This window comes from Arvicola amphibius, chromosome 6, assembly GCF_903992535.2.
Source record: "Arvicola amphibius chromosome 6, mArvAmp1.2, whole genome shotgun sequence".
In the NCBI taxonomy this organism is placed as follows: Eukaryota; Metazoa; Chordata; class Mammalia; order Rodentia; family Cricetidae; genus Arvicola; species Arvicola amphibius.
In genome coordinates, this window is record NC_052052.2 from 132,447,741 (window position 1) to 132,472,768 (window position 25,028).

General features: G+C 42.6%; 2 protein-coding genes and 1 pseudogene across 8 annotated transcripts in view; all 3 read left to right on the forward strand.

The window, feature by feature from the left end:
- The window catches only part of Ripk1 (receptor interacting serine/threonine kinase 1), a 34,021-nt gene extending 13,923 nt beyond the window's left edge, over positions 1 to 20,098 (forward strand). For all 7 annotated transcript variants that reach the window (XM_038333538.1, XM_038333535.1, XM_038333540.1 and 4 more), the window contains 7 exons: positions 1,078 to 1,306; positions 3,682 to 3,831; positions 6,644 to 6,720; positions 12,104 to 12,194; positions 13,211 to 13,753; positions 16,016 to 16,156; positions 18,427 to 20,098. In XM_038333538.1, the coding sequence (XP_038189466.1) occupies positions 1,078 to 1,306; positions 3,682 to 3,831; positions 6,644 to 6,720; positions 12,104 to 12,194; positions 13,211 to 13,753; positions 16,016 to 16,156; positions 18,427 to 18,713 (1,518 nt within the window). In that variant the 3' untranslated portion in view covers positions 18,714 to 20,098. The remainder of the gene's footprint in view (positions 1 to 1,077; positions 1,307 to 3,681; positions 3,832 to 6,643; positions 6,721 to 12,103; positions 12,195 to 13,210; positions 13,754 to 16,015; positions 16,157 to 18,426) is intronic.
- Positions 18,823 to 21,005, forward strand: LOC119817118 (annotated as a pseudogene).
- Positions 21,006 to 22,748: 1,743 nt separating this feature from the next.
- Positions 22,749 to 25,028, forward strand: part of Bphl (biphenyl hydrolase like) — a 35,033-nt gene continuing 32,753 nt past the window's right edge. The window contains exon 1 of the mRNA XM_038332563.1: positions 22,749 to 22,909. Coding sequence (XP_038188491.1) covers positions 22,803 to 22,909 — 107 coding nt within the window. The 5' untranslated portion in view covers positions 22,749 to 22,802. The remainder of the gene's footprint in view (positions 22,910 to 25,028) is intronic.

The following is a 25,028-nucleotide window of genomic DNA, read 5'->3' on the forward strand; positions in this document are numbered from 1 at the left end:
GTGTCATCCCCAGAGCCACACCAACAAGAAACTAAAAGATCTTGAAAATATGTGGCACTGTGGAAGAACCAGGACATGCCTGTAAGATCTGCATCAGACACCATTTGTATCTTAGTTGGCTACTAGTTCTAATGTCTTTTAAGACTGTTCGTTCTTTCAGTTAACAACTTACCCCTTATATTGTGGGTAAAATCTGTGAATGTCAGGTAAGCATGAGTTCTAGCTCCTCCCCAAATGCTTCTTAGAGACAGATGGGACCTTCCCCGTGGATTCTTCTGTAACTGTCATGTTCTGTCATTTTGCCCTGACACTTTCTTCTTTGCTCTGTGCCTGACTTTGTTATCTTTCTCTGCCTTTATGTGTGTTTCGATTTCTTTCTCCCTGTCCTGTTTTCTCTTAGGATCAGGCTGCCAACTTCAAAACAAATAGCAGCAACAGTCTCACCCTCAGGGTGTCTTTGGGATGCTTGGAAACACAGCCATGGTCCTCTGGATGCTATTGGCCAATAGAAGGTGTTAACACAGCCATAGTCTTCTGGATGCTACTGGGCACATAGAAGGTGTGATAACCAGTCTCCATTCCCCCCTCAAAAAAAAACCCCAAAAATATGCAAAGTAAATGAGAATTTAGCACAAACGCAGCTTTGTTGTCTTGTCCCCACTCTTTTTATTTCTTAAGAATTAGATGTGAAGGGCCCAGCAAGATGGCTCAGCTAGGAAAGATACTTGATGCCTAGCCTGAAGACCTGAAAAGTCAAAGCCTGAGGAATGGAGAGAAAGGACTTACGCAAGTTGTCCTTTGACTTCTATACGTACATCTTGGCATATGTGCCCTCTCCAAATAAATAACTAAATGATAAAAAAAAACTTTGAAATCGAAATGCTTGACTTTTATATTCTTTGGAGTTTCTATGAAAGTCTGTTGAGAAGTAACTATTCTAAATAGATCTGTTGCAACCATTAGAAAATTGACTGTGCCACACATATACTGGATAGGCCCCAAATTTGATTTTATAATTATCAAGCTTTACTTGTAGCCTTCATGCAGTAAATTCTCTTGGCCCCATCTCTTTTTCAGATAGCTGATCTTGGTGTGGCTTCCTTTAAGACTTGGAGCAAACTGACTAAAGAGGAGCACAACAAGCAGAAGGAAGTGAACAGCATCGCCAAGAAGAATGGAGGCACCCTCTACTACATGGCGCCTGAACACCTGAATGACATCAATGCAAAGGCCACAGAGAAGTCAGATGTGTACAGTTTTGGCATCGTACTTTGGGCAATATTTGCAAATAAGGAGCCCTATGAGAGTAAGACATTTGTAGGTGTGGGATTGTGGTAGAAATCAAAACTGTTCCATGAGGGTTGGTGAGGTGGCTCAGTGTGTAAAAGCGTTTACCATTAACCCTGACAACCTGAGTTCGATCCAAACTCCAGGGTTTACACGGAGAAGAGAACTGACATCCAGAATTGTCAGAATATCTCTTCTCTCTCCCTCTGCCTCATATGTACACTAAATTCTTAAAATGTAATCATTTTTTAAAACTTTTACTTGAAATAATAGCCTTCAGTAAATTCTACTAAAAATCTTTAATTCTTCATTTAATTGCTTTCTACAGTCTCATAAAGGCTGGTCCCACATCTGATTTATTCATTCTTTATCTTTAACAGAAAACACACACACAACACACACACACACACACAATGCCTGGATGTACTCAGGAGACTTTTGTTGAATTAGTCATCCCAGTTTAGGAGAAACCCCTCAGGTGGACAGACACCTGATATATAATGTAGCTTAGCTTGGGAGTTGTTGTAAAACTCCAGGATTCTTCCTGGAGCACAGACGGCCTTTCAAACTACTAGGTATGCACCCCATTGAAACCATTCATGAATGAGCCTTTTCTTTACCTGTTGTGTGCAGTTCAGTCATTTGGGAATGTAAAAATGAGCAAATCATTTGTTTGTGTAGGGAAACAGCCATCATTGGGTTTGGTAGAAAGGAATGGTTCCTTTTGGGGAATTCTTCCTGATTATCAACACCAGTAGATCAGGTATCATCGTCTCTGCTGATGCCTCTTTTTTTTTTTTAAAATAAATCTTTATTTATTACATATACAGTTTTCTGCTTGCATGTATACTCGCATGCTAGAAGAGGGCACCAGATCTCATTACAGATGGTTGTGAGCCACCATGTGGTTGCTGGGAATTGAACTCAGGACCTCTGCAAGAGCAGCCAGTGCTCTTAACCTCTGAGCCATCTCTCCAGCCCTGCTGATGCCTCTTAAATCTCAGTCTCTGACCATGACCAAGATACCCACTAGCCTATTAGACCCAGCACGTAAACCTCGGGAAGCTCCAGAACAGCATCCCCCAGACAGTCTCCCAGTTATCACCACTATCCCCTAGCTCCCTGTGCTTACCACCCGTACTGAGTTGCACAGTAAACAACTTTAGCACCACCTGAGACTCACCCTTGTCCCCCCTCTCCTACACCCAATAAAACTTCATAAACTGAATTCAGCTAGGAATAGAGCTCAGTGTTACAACACTCGCCTAGCATGTGTAGAGCCCTGGGTTCAAGCCCTAGCACTGCCTGAAAAACAAACAAACATGAATTCTATGACTATTTCCCAGTCCCACCGGCCCTTTTAGTTCAGACCCTCCTTACTTCTGCATCAGGATTCTTGAGCCTTCCATATTGTAAAGCAGCCAAGATAGGTCAGTCATCTTAAACAGCAGATGGGACAGGGTGAAGAGATAGCTGGGTAGTTAAGAGTACTAGCTACTCTTCCAGAGGACCCAGCTTTGATTTCTGGCACCCACATGGGTGCTCACAACTGTCTGTAATTCCAGTCCCTGGGCATCTGACACCTTCTGGCTCAATGGGCATTGCATACTTGTGATGTACAGACATAGTGCAGCCAAAACACCCATAAAAACACATAAAATAGAAATCAAAGAAGTAGAATTTTTTAAAGGCAGAGAGGACCATCATCTTATTTATTTAAAATTCTTCAGAGAATCCCATAGCTTTCAGGTTCCTCAGAGTAAAGTGTGAATCCCTTTATAGTTCCCCCTCGTCTTCTCTTCACTCTCTTCTTTGTCTCTCCCTCACATCAGTGCTCCTGCCAACACTAGGCACAGGTCCCTGATGCGTGCAATTTCTGTCATCCCCATCCTGACAGTGTCCTGCTGTCCTAGCAAAGAGTCTCCCTCAAGAGTCCTTCCTGGTTCTGTACTTTAATATCTCAGGGAAATCTTCTCAGACCTTCTGTCCTCCAGATGATTGTGTTATCTCTCACATTTGCTACTAGAGTATCAGTTACCAGTGTGTATTTTAAGTCACTCTCATTAAACTGAGCTTTTTAAAGCCCAGACCATCCCAGTTTTGCCTCTGTATTGAACTCTGGGGAATGCCCTACCTTTACCCATTCATTTTGTTTCTTCTGTGCAAAAGTAGCTTTGTTTTGAATTTATCTCTCATCTGTAAAAGTTAAAGCCTCATTCTATCATCTCTACAGTAGACTACGATAACTTCTTGTCACAAGGCTGATGCTCTGTGGAGTGAAACAGCCTTGAGAAAAGCATACAGCAGGTAGAAACAAAATAACAGTATTGTCCAGGTCCTGTTGAGAGTAAAGTAGGACTGAGAGCCCCAACTGAAACGCATCCCTCTTTGCAGATGCCATCAGTCCTGAGCAGCTCTTGATCTGCATAAAGTCTGGGAACAGGCCAAATGTGGAGGACATCATTGAGCACTGCCCACGGGAGATCATCAGCCTCATGGAGCAGTGTTGGCAAGCAGCCCCCGAAGACCGGCCAACATTTCCTGGTAAGAGAGGGTTGTGTGCCTATTCAGGATGCATCCCACATGATAATACTCTTCAGTAAGGTGACATCGGTAGTTTAGTTACTTTTCCTGTTGCTGTGACAAAATACAAGACAAAAGCAGCTTGAAGGAGGGGCTTATTTTGACTTTTTTCAAGAGTACAGTCTACCATGACTCTACCAGGCAGTGGTGCCACACACCTTTTACCCCAGGACCCAAGGACGCAGAGGCAAGCTCATCTCTGTGAGTTCGAGGCAAGCCTGGTCTACAGAGAGTTCCAAGGCAACAAGAACTACACAGAGAAACTTGTCTCAAAAAACCAAGAAAAAAAATCTTTCAACAGTTTCTTCACATGCCTTTTCAGTTCCACCTCCTCTTCCTTTTGTCTTCTGGAGCTCTGATGACATAAATACCAGATGTTGGTTGTGGTACCACAGGTTTCTGATGTTCTACCGTTTCCGACGAACTTTCCCTCTCTTCTTCAGATTATTCTCTGCTCCTCCCATCTCACTTTTAAACCCTTACTGAGCTTTTTCATTTTGGTTCTTGTGAGCATGCTCAGCTCACACTCTGCTGCTGACCTCCAAGTCTTCTTTTTCTTTGTTAATGACTCTAGTCTTCATTTGTTTCCAGCAGGCTTACATTTCCTTGAGTCAGTGAGCTGTTTTAATGTCATTGGCAGATTATTCCGGTATTTCTGTTATCTCAGTGTTGGCATCTGTTTTAGTCCTTTTGTCAGCTAGTGTAGACTCTTTCTGGTGTAGCATAGGCAGTGTTTTTCTTATTAAAACTTACACTCTTTCTGCCTTCTGTATGCTTCCTGTTTGCACTGTTTTCTGATGTTGCTCTAACAAGGGGAACAGTGACCCGCACTTTGCTAATGTGAAGTGAAGGTCCGAGGTCCCGCTCAGCCCCATCAACCGTGGAGGCAAGGGCTCAAGTGCTGCTGCTGTGTTAGGGATCCAGCAGAGTCTATGAAGTTCTCATCTCCCATGAAGGAGAGAGTCCTCTTAACCACTGGAAAGCAGTCCCTGTTGTCTCTACAAGGCTTTTTCAGACACTTTGCCAGTGGAGAGAAAAGGAATATCTTATTACTGCCAGGTGGGTACCAGGCTACTCCTGTGACCTGCTGAGGACATGAAGTCGGAAAAGCTTGTTACCAGTTCCAGGCAGGAAAGTTCTGACTTCTTCTTTAATGATCTTTTACATCATCTGGGCAGGGATTGGCAAGCCTCTCACCAGGTTGGAAGTTATCTTAGTTACTTTCCTATTGCTGTGATAAGGCACCAGAACCAAGGGAAATTATAGAAAGAAGAGTTTTGGGGGGCTTACAGTTGCAGCGGACTAGGACTACCATGGCAGAGAGTGTGCCAGCAGGTAGGCATTAACAGTGCTCACATCTTGAGACACAACCATAAGAGAGAGAGAAACTGAGAATATCTTGGGCTTTTGAAATTTCAAAAGCCCCCCCTTCCCCTGTAATATGCCCCCTCCAACAAGGCCACACCTCCTAGTCCTTCCCAAACAGTTCCACCAGCTGTGGACCAAACATACAAATATGTGAGCCCATGGAGCCACTCTCATTCAAACTACCACAGAAGTCTAGACTGTCCATTAAGCTTGTGGGGATAGGGTGAAATCATGGTTGTTTTCTGTGGTGTTAGCTGATAAGAAGAGTGACTGATCTTTGAGCAAAGGTTTTGTGTGCTAGTAGGCTGTCCAGTGCTTCGTCCCCTGCCTAGAACGAGCAGGCTTTTGTCATTGTTTTGTCACTGCTATAGTCTGTGCCTGATGATACTGTTGGGTTGCTAGCTTTTCAGCTTTAACTATGGGCTATATGAGGCAAAGAGAAAACACAGTATATTTACTGCCATGTGTTTTCTCAGACTCTGAGGTCCAAGTCACCCTGTCTACCTTTCTTCTGGGGTATCCATATGTTTGTTATGTCTATAATATCTAGGTTCTTTTATTGTACTTTGCAGGAAAAATATGGCTAGTCCATTTTCCTAAAACTGAAGATTTTCTGTTTTCTTCTTTTAAGAGAGGACCTCACTCTGTCATGTAGACTAGCTCGGAACTCACTATGTAGCCTAGTCTAACCTTGAACTTGTGATAGTTCCTCTGTCTCAGCCTTGCAAGTTTTAGAATTACATGCATGACTCACCATGTCTAGCACCCACCATACACACTCCAGTAGCTCTAACTTTTTAGTGCCAAAGAGATAGAAAATGCAGAGTTCAGTCATCCTTGTTGCTTGGAGACTATGCCACATCGCAGGACTTTGCGCTGTAGCCAGAGCAAGGCATACTGTTCTGCTGGAGCCAGGGATTGCAAGTATTAACCTTCTTCTGTCTTCCTGGCATTGAACTCTGGTCTCTTCATCAAACTCACTGATTTGGAGCTGCAAACTTTATTTCATTGCTTTGTCTATACACTATGGTAAGTGACTTAAAAATAAAGAAATTTAGGGGTCTGGGAAGATGACCCTGTTGGTAAACTGTCTTGCAAACAGGAAGACCTGAGTTTGGTCCCCACATAAAAAGGCCAGTTGTGATGATAAGTATTTCTAGTCCTGGGGAGGGGGAAACAGGTAGCTCCTGAAGCTCATTGGCCAGTCAGACTAGCCTTAGCAAGAGATCCTGTCTCAAAAGCACAGCTGAGGAACAGGTAAGGTCATCTTTGGGCCTCCACACGCACTCACACATGTGAGCCTACACACACCTATACACAAATATGCTCTGTCATGCACGCACGCACACACACACACACACACACACACACGATAAGAAATTTAAAGGACTGTTTTTTCGTACAGGCATTGAAGAAGAATTTAGGCCTTTTTACTTAAGTCAATTTGAAGAATATGTAGAAGAGGATGTGGCAAGTTTAAAGGTGAGTGTTATAGCAAGTGCCCAGAATAGCAGCGTACCAAAATGCATTATCAAGCATGGAAGCAGAAGCAGTGTGATTTGCTACTGAGATTTGAAGTAGGCTATCTTGGGGAACACAGAAAACAAAATTAGTAATTGCAAGAAGTATCATTGAAATGTGTGAAACAAGAGGAAAATATATGTACAAAATACAAAAAAAAAAAAGACACCCAGTATCGAAGAGACTGGAAATTATTACAAGTGAGTCAGTCATTCTTAAGAATTTATTAAGAAGAAAACCTTCCTGTGGATATAGCTCAGTGATAGATCATGCATGAGGTTTTGAGTTCTGTTGCCAGCACCACCATGCAAGCAAATAACCTCACATACAAAAAAAAAAAGGCACCAAATAGAAAGAGAACAAAAAACATATCTATTGAAACATAGAAAGGAATAAAAATGCTAACCCACAAACTAATGTGAAGAGAGGAGTCATGGAGAAGCAAGCAAACCACTGCAGAGAACAGTTGTTTGAGAACCACATCCATGCTGTCAGGAAAAGCTAGTTCCTCCATCTACTTCCTTTGTGCCAAGTTCTCAGTGGCAACAACATGTAAGGCAGAAGTGGGGAGTTTGGTATCTGGAGTAAGAGAGGTACATTAAAGTTCAGTTTCCAGCCAACCTACTTAAGAGGAACAGAAACCTGCATACACTATTGTGTGCGCACATGCATGCGTGCATGCGCGTCACACACACACACTCCCCTTAGTCATCACTGTGCTGCCATAACTTACTTAGAATCCTACACCCATAGATGTGAAAAGGAAACTTCAATAAAGAAACCAAGCAAGCAAACTGATTTTCAAGGAAGTAAGTAAGTAGGTGGATGAGTAAGAGGTAGGTAGATAGAGAAACTAGCAAGAATTTACAGACTTTGGAGGGATTCTTACACTATAAAAAAGACATATGATAATCAAGGTAGATACTAAGGCAAAAAAAGCATTACCTCACATAGGAATACTTGGTAATGACAAAAAGATTCAGTTCATGGGAAGATATAGACATACCCATGGTAACATGTCCTTGAATACACAAATAAAAACTGAGAGAATTCAAAGAAAAATAGAAAAATCCTCAGCCATGCTTAGAGATATTGATACATCCCTCTTTAATTGATACAGCAAACAGATCCAACTAATCAGTAAGGATTTAGACTGAAACTCACTTTTTAACACACTTGACCTAATATAAACATAAATCTCTGTATCAAATAACTTCCAAATAGCTACTGCCTTAGTTTTATTTTCTTAATATGATAAAATACCCTGACAAAAGCAAGGTAGGAAAAAGGGTTTGTTTAGCTCACAGTTCCCAGAAGGTCAGGGAGTAGGAATTTGAAGCAGGTAGTTACATTGTAATCCACAGACAAGAGTGGAGAGCAATGAATTCATACACCCACCTAGTATTCTGCTTGCTTTTTCCTCTCTCTAAAATCCTGTCAGGGAGTAGCACCACCCACCGTGGGCTGATCTTAGTATTCAAAATAATCCTCCATAGATCTGTCCACAGGCCAGCCGAGTGTGGACAGCATCCATAGACTTGTCCCCAGACCAATCTAGTGCAAGCAGTTCTCGCTTAAGACTCTTCCCAGGTGATTTTGGAGTATGTAAAAATGACAATTAAATTACTATCGCACTTAACCTTGAAATACTTTTCAAAAACACAGAACATTTTTTAAATTAACATGTATAAACATTTAAAATGATTACAATGTGGAGCTGGAGAGGTGGCTCAGTGATTAAAAGCCCTGACTACTCCTCCAGAGGACTCAAATACATAGGACTCAGAGGAATCTTACAACTCAGAAAGACAACTGCATTAAATCACAAACAGAAGCAAGATGTAGTAGCACATACTCAGGCAGAGGCAAGTAAACCTCTGAGTTTGTGACCAGCCAAGTCTATATAGCGGGACTCTTTCAAAAACAACCGTAAAAACAAACAGCAACAAAAATACAGAGACAAAATACTGAAGTCAACAAATCACCAAAGAGACGCTCAAACAGCCAGCAGCTGCATCAGAAAAGTAGCCCTACCAATAACAAGGGCAATCAAGTTGTACCAGATGATACAGAGTGTCTGAAGATGGGCAAACATGGAGAAACTCTTTAGAAATACATGAAAGAGAGGTAAATAAATGCTGGCATAAGGTTATGGATTAAAAGAAGCACATAATCTGATAAAGTTGTTAGCTTTACTAATGTTATTGATGTATAGAACACAATCCTAATGGAAAAATCCCACCGAAATTCTCTAGTGATCTAAACAAGCTTAAGTTAGTATTGGGGAAAAAGAAGCAAACAGACATACCCACCCCAGGGAACTAATGAAGTCACTAAAACAATGTTTTTTGAACAAGAATCATCATAAGAAGAAGAAATACCATGTCACTGATCAGCAAATTTCAGTACTGTACTTGGTATCACACAAAAACAAATTGAATCACATTTTTTTATTATCCCTAAGATAACTGTTTTTGAGTGATTGGTGAGAGTGAGTGTTGGTAAATACAGACATCCTAATTGGTGAAGTTTCTTGGATGATAAATAACCTATAGATCTTGTCTCCTCACATGTGTTCAGAATATTAGGAAACTGCCCGTGTATGCACACTCACAGCCTTAAGAGCCCGGCCTAGCATACACACTCAAACATGTTATTTCAAAAGTTGCTTATACTTCAGTTGACAAGTAAAAACTCAGAAACAATGCCAATGTCTTAAGCAGATGCCCCAAATCATGACTGATCTAAACCCACATAGCCAATATTAAGAGGTGAAAAGAAAATGTAATGACACAGAAGGCTCCTCAAGACTTGTTAGTGAGAGCAAAGAGTCACAGAAAGGCACTTTGCGACTCCCTTCATATTGTGTGTGTGTGTGTGTTTGCTTGCATGCATTACAATGTGCATGCCAGTGTCTAGAGGGAGAAAAGGACTGGGCATCCCACTCTGAATAAGGATTCCCCATAGAGAACAGTCTAGAGGGTTGGAGGGAATGGCACACAGAAATGGCTCTGCGTGTTCTGCATTGTGTGACTTTTCAAAAGTCTTACTTAAATTCATTGTGCAATAAAAAAATAGCTATAAAAAGAAAATCACTTTTGCAAAAATGTTTAAAATGCATGAAACTGCTAGACATGGTTAACACACACTATTAATCCTAGCACTTGGGAAGCAGATGCAGGTGGATCTCTGTGAGTCTGAGGCCAGCCTGATGTAGATAAGGAGTTTCAAAACAACCTAGGACTACATAGCGAGACCCCGACTCAAGCAAAACCAAACATAAAGCTACATTTCATGATAAATAAAAGCAATATTTAAAATGCTACAAGGTGTGGACATACTAATGTGCTATGGCATTCCTTCCCAAATCGTGCATTCAAAATGCCTTTGAACCACTTACTAATGTGAACATTCTGTTGTTAAGAACAAAATACAAATGTGAATAGAAAAAATCTTAAGGAAAAGTTACAAAAATGTTAGCCTTGTTTGCTTGGTAGGCTTTTGAAAAGTGTAATTTCCTACACTTTCATAGTTTCTTTAATAAAAGTGTTATTTAATATTTGAAAGAAAATTTTCTCTCTCATGCCTTTTCCCCCGATCCTGAGGATTGATCTTAGGGTCTCATGCATGCTAAGCAAGTACTCTACAACTGAGCTGGATATCCACCCCATTTTCTACTTATTGTGATAAAATTAACTTTTCTAACCATTTTAAAATGTGCAGTTCAGGGTTGCATTGCCATCATCACTTTCCATTTCTAGAGTTTTATCATCCTAAATGCAAACTCTATTTATTAAATAATAAGTCCCTATTTCTCCCTCCCCCGGCAGTCTTTATTTGTCTGTTCTAGGTAGCCCATAGGATAAAACCGCACAGTGTTTTTCCATTTGTAAAAGCATTTTGTTTACCATGTCATTAATTTTGTTGCTGAATAATATCCCACTGTGTGTATGACATCACATTTGTCTGGCAAGTCATCTGTTGGTAGATGTCAGAGTTGTTCCTCCCTGTGAGCTATTACAGAATGATGCTGTGGAAACATTGGTATACAGGTTTTTGCTCTAAACATGTGCTTTCAATTCTTTATGACATTTACTTAGAAATGGGATGGTTAGGCCATATAGACATCTTGTTCCACTTTTTGGGAGCCTTTAAACCATTGTCCATGGCATCTGAATCATCTCATGTTCTCCACCAGCAGTGTACAAGAGTTCCATTGCCATAACCTCACAACTATTTTTAAGCTGTTGTGTGTTAACCACTCTGTTCAACATTAAGTGGCATTTCCTGGTGGTTGAGTGTCTTTCCTGTGCTAGTGCTTGTTCCCATAAAGTATCTTCTTTGGAGAAACATCAATTCAATGCTTTCCACATTGGGAGTGTTTGTCTGTTGTTTTTGACAGCATCAATCCAAAAGAGCCAAAGCACATCTCCAACTCATGATCCACCTGACTCCACCCCACGTGCTGGGGTTATACACATGTCCCACCACCATGCCTGACTAAAATAACGTTGTGCTTGCGACCCAACCAGAACTTTGCAGATGCTGGGCAGTATTCTACTATTGCGTTATAGCCCCAGCCCTCCATTTGCTGGTTTCTAATTGGGTTATATGTAGGGATAAAGGTGGTGGTGGTAGTTGTTGTTGTTGTTGAGATGTAGAAAAATTAAATTGTAGTAGAATTCGGAATATTCATCTCTTATCAGATATGTAGGATTTACAGATATTTTTCCCATCCTGTGGGTTGCCTTTTCACTCTACTGATGGTTTCTTTTGATGTACACACCTTAATTTTGATGTAGTGAAAGTTTAATTTAATTGCATGAGAATTGTTAGCTGTGCTTTTGGTGTCCTCAGCAGCAGGAACTGTGGCGAGGACCAGCACTGTGGCCATTTTCTCCTATTTTAAGAGTCTTACAGTTTCGGCGCTTGAATTTGGGTCACTAGTGTATTTTGAGTTACTTTTTTGTATGTGGTAAGGGTCCATCTTTATTCTGCATGTGTGTGTATCCAGTTTTCTGGCTCTGAGTGCCCCTGGTCAGACATCAGTTGACCATATAATGAGGGTGGGAGAGTATTTCTTAGACTCCCTAGTCTTATCCTTTGATCTGTGTATCTGTTTTATGTAACTCTATAGCTTTGTGATAACTGTTAAAATTAGGAAATATAAGTTAACTGTGTTAATTTGACATCATTTTATCTATTGGAAAAATGTTTAATTTGTGAGAAAAGATTACTGCTTATTAAATTTATATGAAATGTCTTGATGGTGTGAAGAGCTTGATTCTTTTCAGAATAATTTTCTGCCAATTACTAAAGTGTCTGTGTATCTTCTCAATTATAGAAAGAGTATCCAGATCAAAGTGCAGTTTTGAAGAGAATGTATTCTCTCCAGAATGACTGTGTACCCTTGCCTCCAAGCAGGTCAAATTCAGGTAATGCCCCCGTTTATTCATTTGCTTACTCATCCATTTATTTGAGTCCCTAAAATACTTCTGAAATCCATATGGAAACTGGAAGAAAATGTAAGCTCAAACAGATGCCTTAAAAGAATTCATGCCTACTCTAAAATCTAGTTATGTATCTTGGAAGTACTTCTTAACTATGTGCTCACCAGATTCACAGCGTCCTGATGCAAGCAATCTGATGCATCTCACAGGAAGACAGTGACAGTTCACGAGGAAGTTGGGGACCCATGTGGGTGCAGAGTCCATGAGATCAGAGCACTCCAGAAAAGTTGGTCTCAAATTCATGCATGGGTGCTTTTTTTTTATTACAACAGAAGGAAGACATCATGTGAGATACCAAGGTCATAGCCATATGATCTGAAGCAAATTACCTAACTTTTCCAAACCTCATCCACTCATGGATGTAATGACCTGCAATCCCACAATTTATGTGTGTGTATGTGTGTATACGTATATGTATATATTTTTATATAATCATATATGTGATGTGTGTACACAAAAGAGGGCATCAGCTCCCCTGGAACTGGAGTTCCAGATTGTTGTGAGCCACCTGACTTGGGTCCTGAGCTGAGAACTGAACCTAAGTGCTCAGTGAGAACAGCAGGTTCCTTTAACTACTGAGCCATCTCTCTTGCCTTTCTATGAGCTTTTAAAGAACAAAAGAACAATAAGATGTTCACAGGACAAAGCTGCTACTTTTTTAGACCCCACATAGTTCCAAGATGACAGTCACCATCTCAATCCAATGCAAGTCCTTTTCTGCCTCAGCCATCCATGCAAAACTCTGTTTTGTTGCTTGTGATAATGCCCATGTTTTTCCTCTACAGACAGGGTTCCTGCTAATCATATACTAAACCTATAGGAAGGGGACTGTTATATGCTTTTCATGATTCTTATTTTCAGCGTGTCACTCAAGGACAGGTTCATGAAAATGTTCAAGTTTTATTTTACTTTTTATATTGATCATTTCTTTCCTACTGCAGAACAGCCCGGTTCGCTGCACAGCTCCCAGGGACTCCAGATAGGACCTGTGGAGGAGTCCTGGTTTTTTTCCTCTCCAGAACAACCACAGGAAGAGAATGAGTGCAGTGTACAGGCTAAACTCCAAGAGGAAGCCGGTTACCATGCTTTTGGAAGATTCATGGAGAAACAGGCAAAACCGCAGCCAAAGCAGAAAGTGGCTTATAGCAGAGAGGAGGAAAGGAAACGAAGGGTCTCCCATGACCCCTTTGTACAGCAGAGACCTCATGAGAATGTTCAGAGTGCAGCGGCCAGAGGTCTTTCTGATCCCGGCCCACCCTGTTATGGAAATGCAGCACACCAGATGTCAGGGCCAGCCAGCCAAACACGAGTGCCTTTATGGAACAACGGATCATATAATCAGCATGGGTTTAGACCTGTAGGTACAGGAGTTTTGTTTGGGTCAAATTCAAACCAAATGTATAATACTTTTAAAACTCCGGTACCTGAGACCAACCTTCCAGGAAGCACACCTACCATTCCATTCATCTCCTTGCCACTAACAGGTAAATGATTTTTAATAGTCCCTATCTTGTCGTTTCTTTTTCCCCTGAAAATGAAGCCACCAGTAGCATTGTCATCAATTCTAAGTTATTGATGGGGACAAAGAGTAAGTTACTCAGAGCTTTCAAGTAGCTACAGCCTTCCACTTTGAAATGGTCTCCCTCAGACCACATGGACTGTGATTGTGTTTGATCTGTGACTCATCATGGATGCCTGCAAGTGTAGAATAGATCATAATATGTAGACAGAAGTTTCTATCATATCTGGTCATACAGCCATTCAGTCCCAAATAAACACATATAGGCTTATATTACAAAAATGTTTGGCCTCTTAGCTCAGGCTTATTACTAACTAGCTCTTACAGCTTAAATTAACCCATAATTCTTATCTGTGTTTAGCCTCATGGCTTGGTGGTACCATTTCTCAGTAAGGTATTCTCATCTTGCTTCCTCTGTGTCTGACTGGTGACTGTGTCTCTCTCTGCCTTTCTTCTTTCCAGAATCCCCTTAGTCTGGTTACTCCACATATACTTCCTGCCTGACTACTGGCCAATCAGCATTTTATTAAACTAATATGAGTGACAAATCTTTACAGTTTACAAGAGCATTATCCTACAACACTTATATCTGATAAGCAACTCTCTTTATCCTGTGTGAGATACCAGCCTCTCCAATAAATGGAAAGTATTTTCTTATATTCTTTTTACCTTTCTTCTTGTCTTCTGAGGCTAAGAAAGAAGTATTAGGTATTTTTGTTTCTTGTGTAGATATAGAATACAGTTTGTAGTAAGAAAGGTATGTTTCATCTTCCAAAGCTCTCTCTGGTGAAATCCAAACTATTTGTAGTTTCTAATACACTGCATGGAAGTAACTTAGTATCCATCATTATTACCAAATAATAGTTCCCATGCTACCTTATCTTACCCTGATGTCATCCATTAGCATTAACTGTACTGCAATCCTGAAATCAGCAGATGTAAAGGAAGCTTTGCGAACCACAGAACTTTCTGAACTGGCTGTGTAGCTCAGTGGTACAGAGCTGGCCTGGCATGCATGAGGCCCTGTGTTCCTTAATACAAAACAATTAGTCTTTCAAAATGACAAATTCCCTAAAGTATTCTGCCTTTTCTGTAGGTGTTCTTGTAATCTCTGTGGAAAACACATTGTTAGACTAGGTATGAAGCAAGATCTCTACCTATAAGTACATATTCTTATGACTGGGATGTCCTTCTGTTTCCTTTGAGTTTGCAGCCAAAATGTTTTGTGTCACCGTTGTATTTTATTCATTCATGATTAATTCAATAAAAATTTCTCTAACACTTCCTGATTTGTGCCTGACTGCTGGAGAACTGTAACATGAGCAAGCAGCCTGAGCTCCTTCCCTCACAAAGCCTGAATCTGCATGAGTGGAAAGCAGTCATCACCAGTATTTAATGTGTCATTTTCTGGTCCTGTCTCCATATGAGTAGACCTATCTTACTAGTTTTCTGCAGGAGTTCTCACTCTGCCTTTAAGCCCCAGTTTTGCCAAGAATAGATTCTCTTAATGATGCTGAGTTTTTGCCAGTAGTAAGGGGAATCTCAGTTCACAATGAGTCATAGAATTACTATACCCTGAAGAGGATCTCACAGACATAATTCTTCGGCTTGCTTCTCTGCTCTGATAGACCGAACAAATGTGAGCTTTCTAACTCTTAACTTCCATATAAGAAGAGTGTATCTACCTGTAAATAGGAAAGGAGAATAAAGTAGCACTTGGGTTGCCATTATTTTGAGTAATGCTGCTGTAAACATGGATGTAGAAATCTCAGTTAGTCAGTCAATCTATCTCTGTGGTGTGTGGGAGAGAGAAAGTGTGTGTGTGTGTGTGTGTGTGTGTGTGTGTGTGTGTGTGTGTGTGCGTGCGTGCATGTGTACATGTCATACCTAGAAATGGAATGACTGAATCATATGGTAATTCTATCTTTAATTTTGGAGAAAACCCCATACTGTCTTCCACTTTGGTTATACCATTTCATTCCCAACAATGTATGGGCGCTTTATTATTCCACATGCTTGCCAACACTGTTGTCTTTTTTTTTTTTCCAATGGTAGGCATCATAATGGTTTTAAAGTCAAGTAGCCACATTTTAAAGAAATGACTATTTAGAGTGTCATAGGATAAACAGCTAAATGTCTGTAATAAAGTCCTCCACCTTTACATGCCATATATTTTTCTCTTGCATTCAGTCTCATGTACCTAACCTATGTCTTTTTCTCTATTCAGATGAGTCCATAAGATACACTATATGCAATAGTTCTGGTGTTCAAATTGGAAACTACAATTATATGGATCTTGGCCCGAGTTCACAACTACCAGACAACGTGTGCAAAGAAGAATCAGTTTCCAAATACCATGACATCTTCGGTAAAAATACCTATTAAGGACCACTGTTGGACTGCGGTGTCGCTATAGGAGATTGCTTGCCTAGCATTCATGAAGCCTTGAATTGAGTCCCCAGCATTCAAGGGGATTTTTTAAAAAGGATACAATGTCTTATGACTTAGACACTTCTTGACCATTTTTACTTGTTGAGAGGAACATAATAGAATCTTAAGTTTTCTTTTAAGATTCTATCTGAAAGTTATCCTATATTTCCTCAGTAACTTTTTAGATATATATTATGTGTGACTGTTTTGTCTGCTTGCACTACGCTCTCACCTGGTGCCCACAGAGGTCAGAAGAGAATATCAGATGCTTTAGAGCAGGAGTTAGGATGGCTGTGAGCTGTGTGGGTGCTGGAGCAGACCCAAACAAGTATAGCCAGTGCTCTTGGCTGCTGAGCCAGCCAGTGCAGCCCTTACTCGGTAATTTTTAATCCTTTGTTAGCCATTTTTTTAACACAGGGATAATCACAGTATCTTATTGGTGGTGGTGGTATGAAGCTTATACTAGTCAATGTGTGATGAAAATGTAGGACACTAACTGTGAATATTAAATGTGACATCATTATCCATGATCCTGTTCAGACTTGGGGAATGACTCCTTGGCTCTGCAGCAAAGGAATTCTGTAAAACACAGAAGACCATGTCCTCCACAGCACTCTAATAAAAACAAGAGCTCTCTCTCATAGGTCTCCACAGCTTCCTGCCATGAGGCAGTGATGCATGCCTGTAAGCCTATCACTAGGGCAATTGAATTGGGAAGATGGTGAGTCCCAGGTCAGCCTGGCTATAGCAAAACCCTGTCTCAAAAAGGAACTGGAATTCAGCTTTCTGATTAACTTTGGAGGTGGCAGTTTGGGCTGTGTGTGTGTGTGTGTGTGTGTGTGTGTGTGTGTGTGTATGTGTGTTTATTTTGTTTTGTTTTTATGAAGGGGCATGTAATAGGCAAGGCTCTGCTTGCCCTGAGGCTTCTCCATCATTGGAGTGCAGAAGCAGCCACAGATAGTCAGATAGTCTGCGCAGCAATGCGTATAGGTATGGTCATCAAAACTATTCACAGAAAGCAGGAGCCAGGCTTGACCCACAGGCTGCATACTCTGCCAATTGCTGAACTACCCCATTGGAAGAGTGACCTTTAAAATGCCTAAGAGGTGGGTTCTTAGCTTTTGAGGAACTGAAGTGACCTTTGTGACTCTACTGACACCCGGGGCCCCTGTCCTACAGAGACTGGTCCTACAGAGTCCCCGGGAGGCTCATAGACTGCTGCCAGGGTTGACGGATTCTGTGCTGCCGTGGTGCTAACGGGAGCTGAGGGGGAAAGGAGGTGTTTGAATTTTTTTTTCCTTAGAAATTCAGCCTTCTGAAGTGGGATAAGGACTAAAGGCTGTTATGATGACTTTCCCCCTTTTTTTCCTCTCTTTTCTTTTTTGGTATTTCAAGACAGCCCTAGATGTCCTAGAACTTTGTAAACCAAACTGGCCTTGAACTCACAGAGACCCACCTGTCTCTGCCTCCTGAGTTCTGGGATTAAAGGTGTGCGCCACCACCCTGGGCCATTTCTTATTTTCATGTGTTCCCTTATTTTTTTTTGAAGGCCTAAGATGATGGAACTAGTGGCAAGAGAAAGACCATATATATATATATATATATATATGAAGGGTCGGCAATTTGAAGGGAGAGAAAACCTTGAAAAGTGCATGTGCCTCATCCTTTGAGAGATAAGGGAAGACATTGTGATTGAATGAGGGTTGCACTTGGTCTCAGTGTCCTTATTAAGAGGAATGTGAACTGTAGAGAGATGAGTGGCCGTGTGTAAGTTGACAATGTCCCAAAGAAACAGAAGTCCACTTTCCATGACACCAGGTAGTCTAACTAGAACAGGACTGCAGGTGGGAGTTGAATAGAAGATCCATGTAGGAGATTCGTTCATGAAGCCTTTAGCTATAACTCAGGAAGGTGTACATCTGTTAAGAAGAAAGGAACTCTATTTTAAGTCATACAAAGACCTCTTAATGGCTGCAGTTAGGCTAAGTATTGTCCAACAAGTCAATAACAGTTATCACCAGGCATGGTGGTGCACACCTATAATCCCAGGAGACAAAGGGACTACAGAGCAAGATTGCCTCAAACAAAAAAAAAAGTTCTCTTTTGCATCTCTTGGTACCTTTTCCTTTCCTGTAGCATTTCATCATTGCAGACTAGAATGTTCAAAGGAACTGTAGCCTGAGGCATCTTCTCTTTTCTGTTTGACAGATAACAACAGTAGTCTGACAGATAAGCACCTGAACCCTGTCAGGGAAAACCTGGGACGGCAGTGGAAAAGCTGTGCCCGCAAGCTAGGCTTCACGGACCCTCAGATCGATGAAATTGACCATGACTATGAACGAGACGGGCTGAAAGAAAAGGTTTACCAGATGCTCCAGAAGTGGCTGATGCGGGAAGGCACCAGGGGAGCCACAGTGGGAAAGTTGGCCTGGGCACTTCACCAGTGTTGCAGGATAGACCTGCTGAACCACTTGATACAGGCCAGCCAGAGCTAAGCCTGGGCGGGCAGTGGCAGTGGGAACTAGACTGTTCGCCTGGTGCACAAGCCCCTTTGCCCCGTGGCCTTCAGAACTCTTTCTTGGTACAAGCCCTGGACCTATGCACATGTCGTACATTTTGGAACTGGAGAAGGGAAAGAGAAGTCTAAAGCCCACGGTGGTTCTTCAGGAAGTACAAGCATGAAGACTGTTGAATGGCCCAGAATGGAGCGGGATGGGGGGGGGGGGGGGGTAAAAAGAATAACCTATTGGGTTTTAAAAAGGAGAGAAGAGCTGTTGGAGGAGAGAGATGGGCTTCGCTTAGCTTGTGCCATAGTCTTCAACTGTGCTATTTACTCAGTTTCCTATGGTTATATCTGGGTGAGGGAGGAAAAAACATTCAAAGAATGTAAAACCCACTAACTTCCTCCTTCATGCACTGAGTGCAGTAAAGTTCTGCCCAGATAGGTACCTTAGATGACAGTCATGGTCCTTCCTAAAACTATAGGATCTGTTAACTTTAGCATCCAATGCTGTGCTGTCATCTGAAGCTTTAAGAATCATGTGCAATTCTAGTGTATATAAGTTAAAGAGGAAATGTTAAGGAGTACTAAGGAGGAGGAAAAACTGCAGGACAGAGGGAGATGACCACTTTTCAGCACTCACCACTGAGAACTGCTGATTGCAACTTCTGTAAAAACTAGTGTGAGATTTTACATTTTCTCGTACCATTCTGGTGCTCCAGGCCATTCTCCAGCCTGTGCACCCCTCAGAGGGAACTGGTGTGCAGGAAGTGCTCATCGGGAAATGTCTCTTTCTCCCTGGATATGGCCAGAGCCTCAGCAGTGCTCACTGTAGAACTGTTTCCTCAGTTTACCCAGAAAAAATGTACTGAAAAAATATTTCTTCTGTGTGCCATGAATTAAGAAGGGACAGCTTCAGAGTTCACTCTTTGTGCCTTTAGCAAGCCCACGTGCAACGTAGGAGTGAGTGGAAGAACTAGAAGACTAAAGCTGCCTGGGCCGACTACAGTCACTGCTGGCACTTTCTGTTCAGAGGCTATTCAGCGACAGGCTTCTGACTGTTAGAAAAGATTCCGGTGTCTGGTTGACAACAGTGGGGTATGATTCAGAATCCCCTGCAGCCTCAGAAGATACGTGGCACTCCTGGAGTGAGCTGCAAAGCAGCTTTGTCCTTGTTGGCATTTTGGCACTAGTTGAAACTTCATCCTCCACTGTTGACCTATCTTGTACTATGTAGAATATTTAGAAACATCCCTGGCCTCCATCTACAGGATGCCAATAGTACAAGTCAACTTCACCCACCAAATGTGACAAAAATGTCTCTAGACATGGCTACATATTTCTTGAGGGACCCTGTCGTAACTTTATATGCCTCACTTCTCCTGTGCCGGGTTCATGCCTTAACCGCATAGAGTACGCACATTGGAAGGGAATTGGAGCATAGAAGGTTCCAAGCTTTTCTGGAGGAACCTGGATAGTCTTTAAATGCTTTCCTCTTAACCTCTATTCTAATGCTGTTTTAAGAAGACAGGATTCGAAAGTGTTTTTAATGGAGTTGTGGGGGGAAATGGCAAGGGAAGCCAGAGCTGGTTTTGGAATTGCAGTAGCAATCAGGGTCCTAGTGTTAAAATCATGTCTATTAAGTGTTCTGTAAGGGAAGAATTGTGGGTCCATTGCAGAAGATAGGTACTTCAGATCTAGGCCCAGATTGTGACCACAGACTTCCAGGTCTTTTCCTGGCCAGGCTCACCAATGACATCCAGACAATTGCTTGACACCTTGAGGTGTGGCTGAACCTGTATGAGCTGAAGGACAGTCAGCAGGTGAAGCCTTATACCCTCATGGGTATGCTGCCCAGTCCCTTGTGCAAGAAAGGCTGTGAACCAGCTGCACAGAGCTAGCATTAATAGATTAGGCCCAAAGACTTCTTTAAGTCCTTCATTTGCTCTCTGCACCTTATCAGCTGCCTATGATGAGTAATGACTGTGTAATCAGTGGTACCTGTGCCAAACAAGTGCATGGGATGTGGGAGTCTCTCTGGGAGCCCAGCATAGATTTATAGCACTTATTTAAAAGCACCTCCCAAGCTATACAGAATGCTGTGGCCTGGGGTGCAAGCCAGGCCTGATTGTCATTGTCCACATCATTGAAAAAAGCAAGATTACCACCACCAGGACACTGAGGGCCCAGGACGACTAGCCCTGTTCCCAGAACCCAGAGTACTGTTTGGTTTTGTTTTTAATAACCTTTCTTTTAAAAAAAGTGAAATAAAATTTTATACTTTAAATATGGGGTACTGAATGGTGTTTGTGTTAATATACTGCTCACGCTGGCATTTCTTGTCATTACATTATGCTGATAGTGAGAAGGTCTGCCAAGCAGTGCATATTGTCCTCAAGAAGCCACATCCCTGAAATCCACATGGCTCAACAGCCTTTCCCTCAAGTCAACTCTTAAGTGCCACCCTGAAAAGCCACATTTACCTCTGAAGCCAAGTTCCACTTCTATACTTGGGCAGAAACCAGATAAGCAAGGGGAGCCCGACCAGGAAATGAGGGAGGAGGCTCCACAGTTACTCCCAAGCATAGGTTTTCCACCTGCTGTGGTTGTGATCCTGCCTTCCATCTGTGTGAAGTTACACGCAGTAATAAGAAAAGGAGTTCCACCTCAAAAACATCTTAAACACTTATCTTGGTATATTTTTTCTTTGCTTTTTAATGAGTTGTTTAAAAAAAGATGTAGCCTATCTAGCAGGATAGATATTTTCAACCATTTCACTTTAAGTTAATGAAGGTTCACAAATGAGTAACCCACCTATACTCAGTGGCTCGTGTGTGTGTGTGTGTGTGTGTGTGTGTGTGTGTGTGTTTTATTTGTGTGTGCATGAGTTACAGTACTCACGTGGAGGTCAGAGGCCAACTGGTGGGAGTCAGCTCTCTATTCAAGTTAGGCTAAATGGCATCTTGATAGTGCAACCAACATAGTTTTTTGTTGTTGTGCTTTGTTTGCTTTTTATCCCTTCACATCAGTTCCCTGGAGGAATCTTCCAGCCATGTGGGAAAGACTTCCTAACTTCCCTTGCCATAATCTTGTTATCTATAATTTGAGAGTAAAGAGGTGGGAATGGAGGGAGAGTTATATATAGTATAAAAATAAAATGAAGCATTTTAAGGTGCCTGGCACAAAAAAAAAATGATAGTTTTGGTTTGCGTATGATGTTGAAAGCTTAACCCACAATTAGTCATCGGTGGGTGACTGGATCATTAGGGATCTGATATAATCAACCAAGTAATTCATTGGTGGGTTCATAGTTTGATGGCTTTATTGGAAGGCTGTAGGAGGTGGAGCTTGGCTATAAGAAACAGGTCACTGGGAACATGCCTTTGAACGATTTCTTTTGAACAACCTTCCCCCTTCCCCACCCCACCTTCTCTTTCCCAGCCTCTGCCAAGTACCTCTGTTACCATCCTGTGCCGCTCAGGCCCAGTATGGGTCCAGGTGACCTTGGGCTAAAGCCCTGAAACCCTGAACCTTTCCTCATTTTAAATTGTCCTCAAATGCGTGCCACGGTGGTGCAGAAAGTTAACACAATGCAGAAACGCTGAGTTCTTGAAGACTTACATAATAAATGCTGACAAGCGTAACCTAAAAGCCTGCTGCCATTTTGCTTAGCAGCAAGGGTAGAGGGATAGATGGATGAAAAGTGGAATGTAGTCAGGTGTGGTGCTGCTGGCCAGTAATCCCAGCATGAGGCCAGAGGATCCCGAGTTCAAGATCAACATAACTGAAGCAACTTGAGACCGCTTCTCAACAAAAGCAGGAAACAATAGTCTCCCTGCCGAGATGTCCGGCAGGTGGCCCTGCCTCCCCATAGCTTTGGACACCGTGGCAATTGCAAGCAAGGAGTTGTGCCAACTGAACTATCCACGCTGAGAGCTAGGTTTGTAAGAGAGAACATGCTTCCTTTCTGGCTGGCCTAACAAGGGGTGTGGCCGGCCAGGGGCGTAGCTTCGGACTTGGCACTTGAAGGATGGTATCCAGTTGGGCGCACGCGCGGTTCCGCTAGGAGAAGCGACCTGGAGCTATGGCGACTGCAGCGGTGCACCCTGCGTCTCTGCGACTGCGGCTGCTCCTCTCGCCCTTGAAGTCCAGGACCCGCGTGCCGCAAGCGGAGCCCGCCGCGGCCTTCGGGTAATAACGTGCTCCTAGCCGCTTGGGGAGCGGGCCGCTGGCGGGGGTGGGCCTGGTGCCTGGTGCCGATGACCCTTCCTTCTTCAGACCCGGGTCCAGATCCCGCAGAGCCAGTGCGTGAGCGAGCACTTTGGTGGCAGGGGTTCGGTTCTAGAACCCCTCATTGCAGATGGAAGGGACCGGGAGGGGCTTTTGCTGGTAGTCACGGATCCCAAACCCGATGTCGGTTAGCTAGTTGCTGGGGACAGTAACTATTCCTTGCCTCTTCAGAAATTTGCCTAACCTGCTTCAGTCACAGGACCCAAGTTTCCTGAGTCCTTTTGCTTGCTAATCTCGAACTTCGGTGTGCTGGAGAAGCTGTTTGGGAACCTATGTAAAATCAAAGACGCAGGTCCCCCTGCTAGAAGTTCTGATATGGGTGTGTAGTGATGACCAGGAAACTGCATTTCCCATTCCCCACCACGCTCCACTCCCGCCCTTGGATAAAATAATAACAACATTCGTGGAGACCATGGGTGCTCTGTCTCAAGAGAATCTAAGCAGAAATTGTGGATAGAGCAGCCTCAGACTGAGCATATCCCAACATGTACACATGCAGGCATGCCCACTGCGAGTGTGCGGCTTACTGTCAGTGAGCCATTGACACTAGGGGCTGGCATTGCCCAGATCACATAATGGATGGATTAAGCACATAATCCAGAAGCAGAGAGAAAGGAAAATCGAACCAGTTTTTTAAAACGTTCCTAGCATGATTGTGTAGCTCTTCAGTTTTATATTTAATTCAGGTTTCTTCTCTCGTTTTAGGGTTATGTGACTTTATATACAGGTGGAAAAACACGTCAGTGGCTGTGGTTGTGTAAATCACCAGCGAACAGCAGGCATTTTATCCAGTTTCCTGATTGCAGGAAAGGGATTGAGATGAGGCTACCAGGGTTGTGTTCATGTCATACTCATTGGTGACGTCATGGATGTCGAGAGTCCTAGTCACTTAGCTGCACTGTAGATCACTCGTCCTGAAAGAGTTCCATGAAGGTTTTCCGGGGTCTTGTCCTGCCATTTTAGAAATACCATTCCATACCAGTATGGCCTGTAATCTGAGAAACAGCCCTGCTGGTTAATCCTGAAACCAGGCTGCAGCCCCATGCCTGCAACTCGAAGCAGTCCCATGCAAACCTCTTCACACCCAGTGTCCGGCCCACAACTAGCTGTGTTGTGCTGTGCAGAGTCGCTTGTCAGTCCACTGCTTGGAACTCTGAGCCTTTTCTTACTTCATGGACTCTGTGAACTGTTCAAAAGTATTCTCTGTGGGGGGTTGAAGGCCAGTTATGACAATAATAATTTGCAGAGTCGTACAGTCCGACTGAAAAAAAATGTTTTCTGAATTTAATCTAAGGAGGCCCCGCCAGAGAATCAGGTCCAATCCTTCCTCTCAGGCCTGCCTCCACCCCTTGCTTGGCAACCAGACTGAATGCCACCCCAGCACTTTGCCCTGTTGAGGATTCAGCTCTGCCCTGAGGTTGAGCAGGTCATGGTGTTATGAGTTCAAATAGTTTAAGTAGCTGCATTATCAACTCCTACTGGCTGTGTGACTGCAGACAAGTTACTCCGCCTCTCTGGGTTTCTGGCCTTGCAGCATTTGTATTTGAAACAGGGACTGTGAAGGGCCTGGAACAGAATAAATATAAACAATTAGTGAGTACAACTAATGATATAAATAGTGAGCACATAAATAATATATATACATAAATAATAGTATATAAAAGAAGTCATCAAACTTCGTGTAATGAAGTAGCTGATGCTTGACTCACAGTCATTTGCTAGGAAGCAGGGGATAAGCAGTAAGGACTTTCAAAGTGAGCCCGTATTTTATTAAGCAATCCCCACCTTCCTCTCTAAGCAAGGTGCTGAAGCCAAGATTCCCGGTGGCACACTCAGATGCTCACCCTGGGATGGATTAGCTAATTAATTAATCCTGTGATCAGCCAGTTAGCTTTCCCAGCAACTTTCAGCCTCTCTGTGGTAATGTTAGGGTAAATTCACCATGTACCCTCAGAAATGAAAGACGGGGAACGTGCCCACAGAGTGCAGGCGCCTGGCAGCAAGCACTAGATTTGGTTTA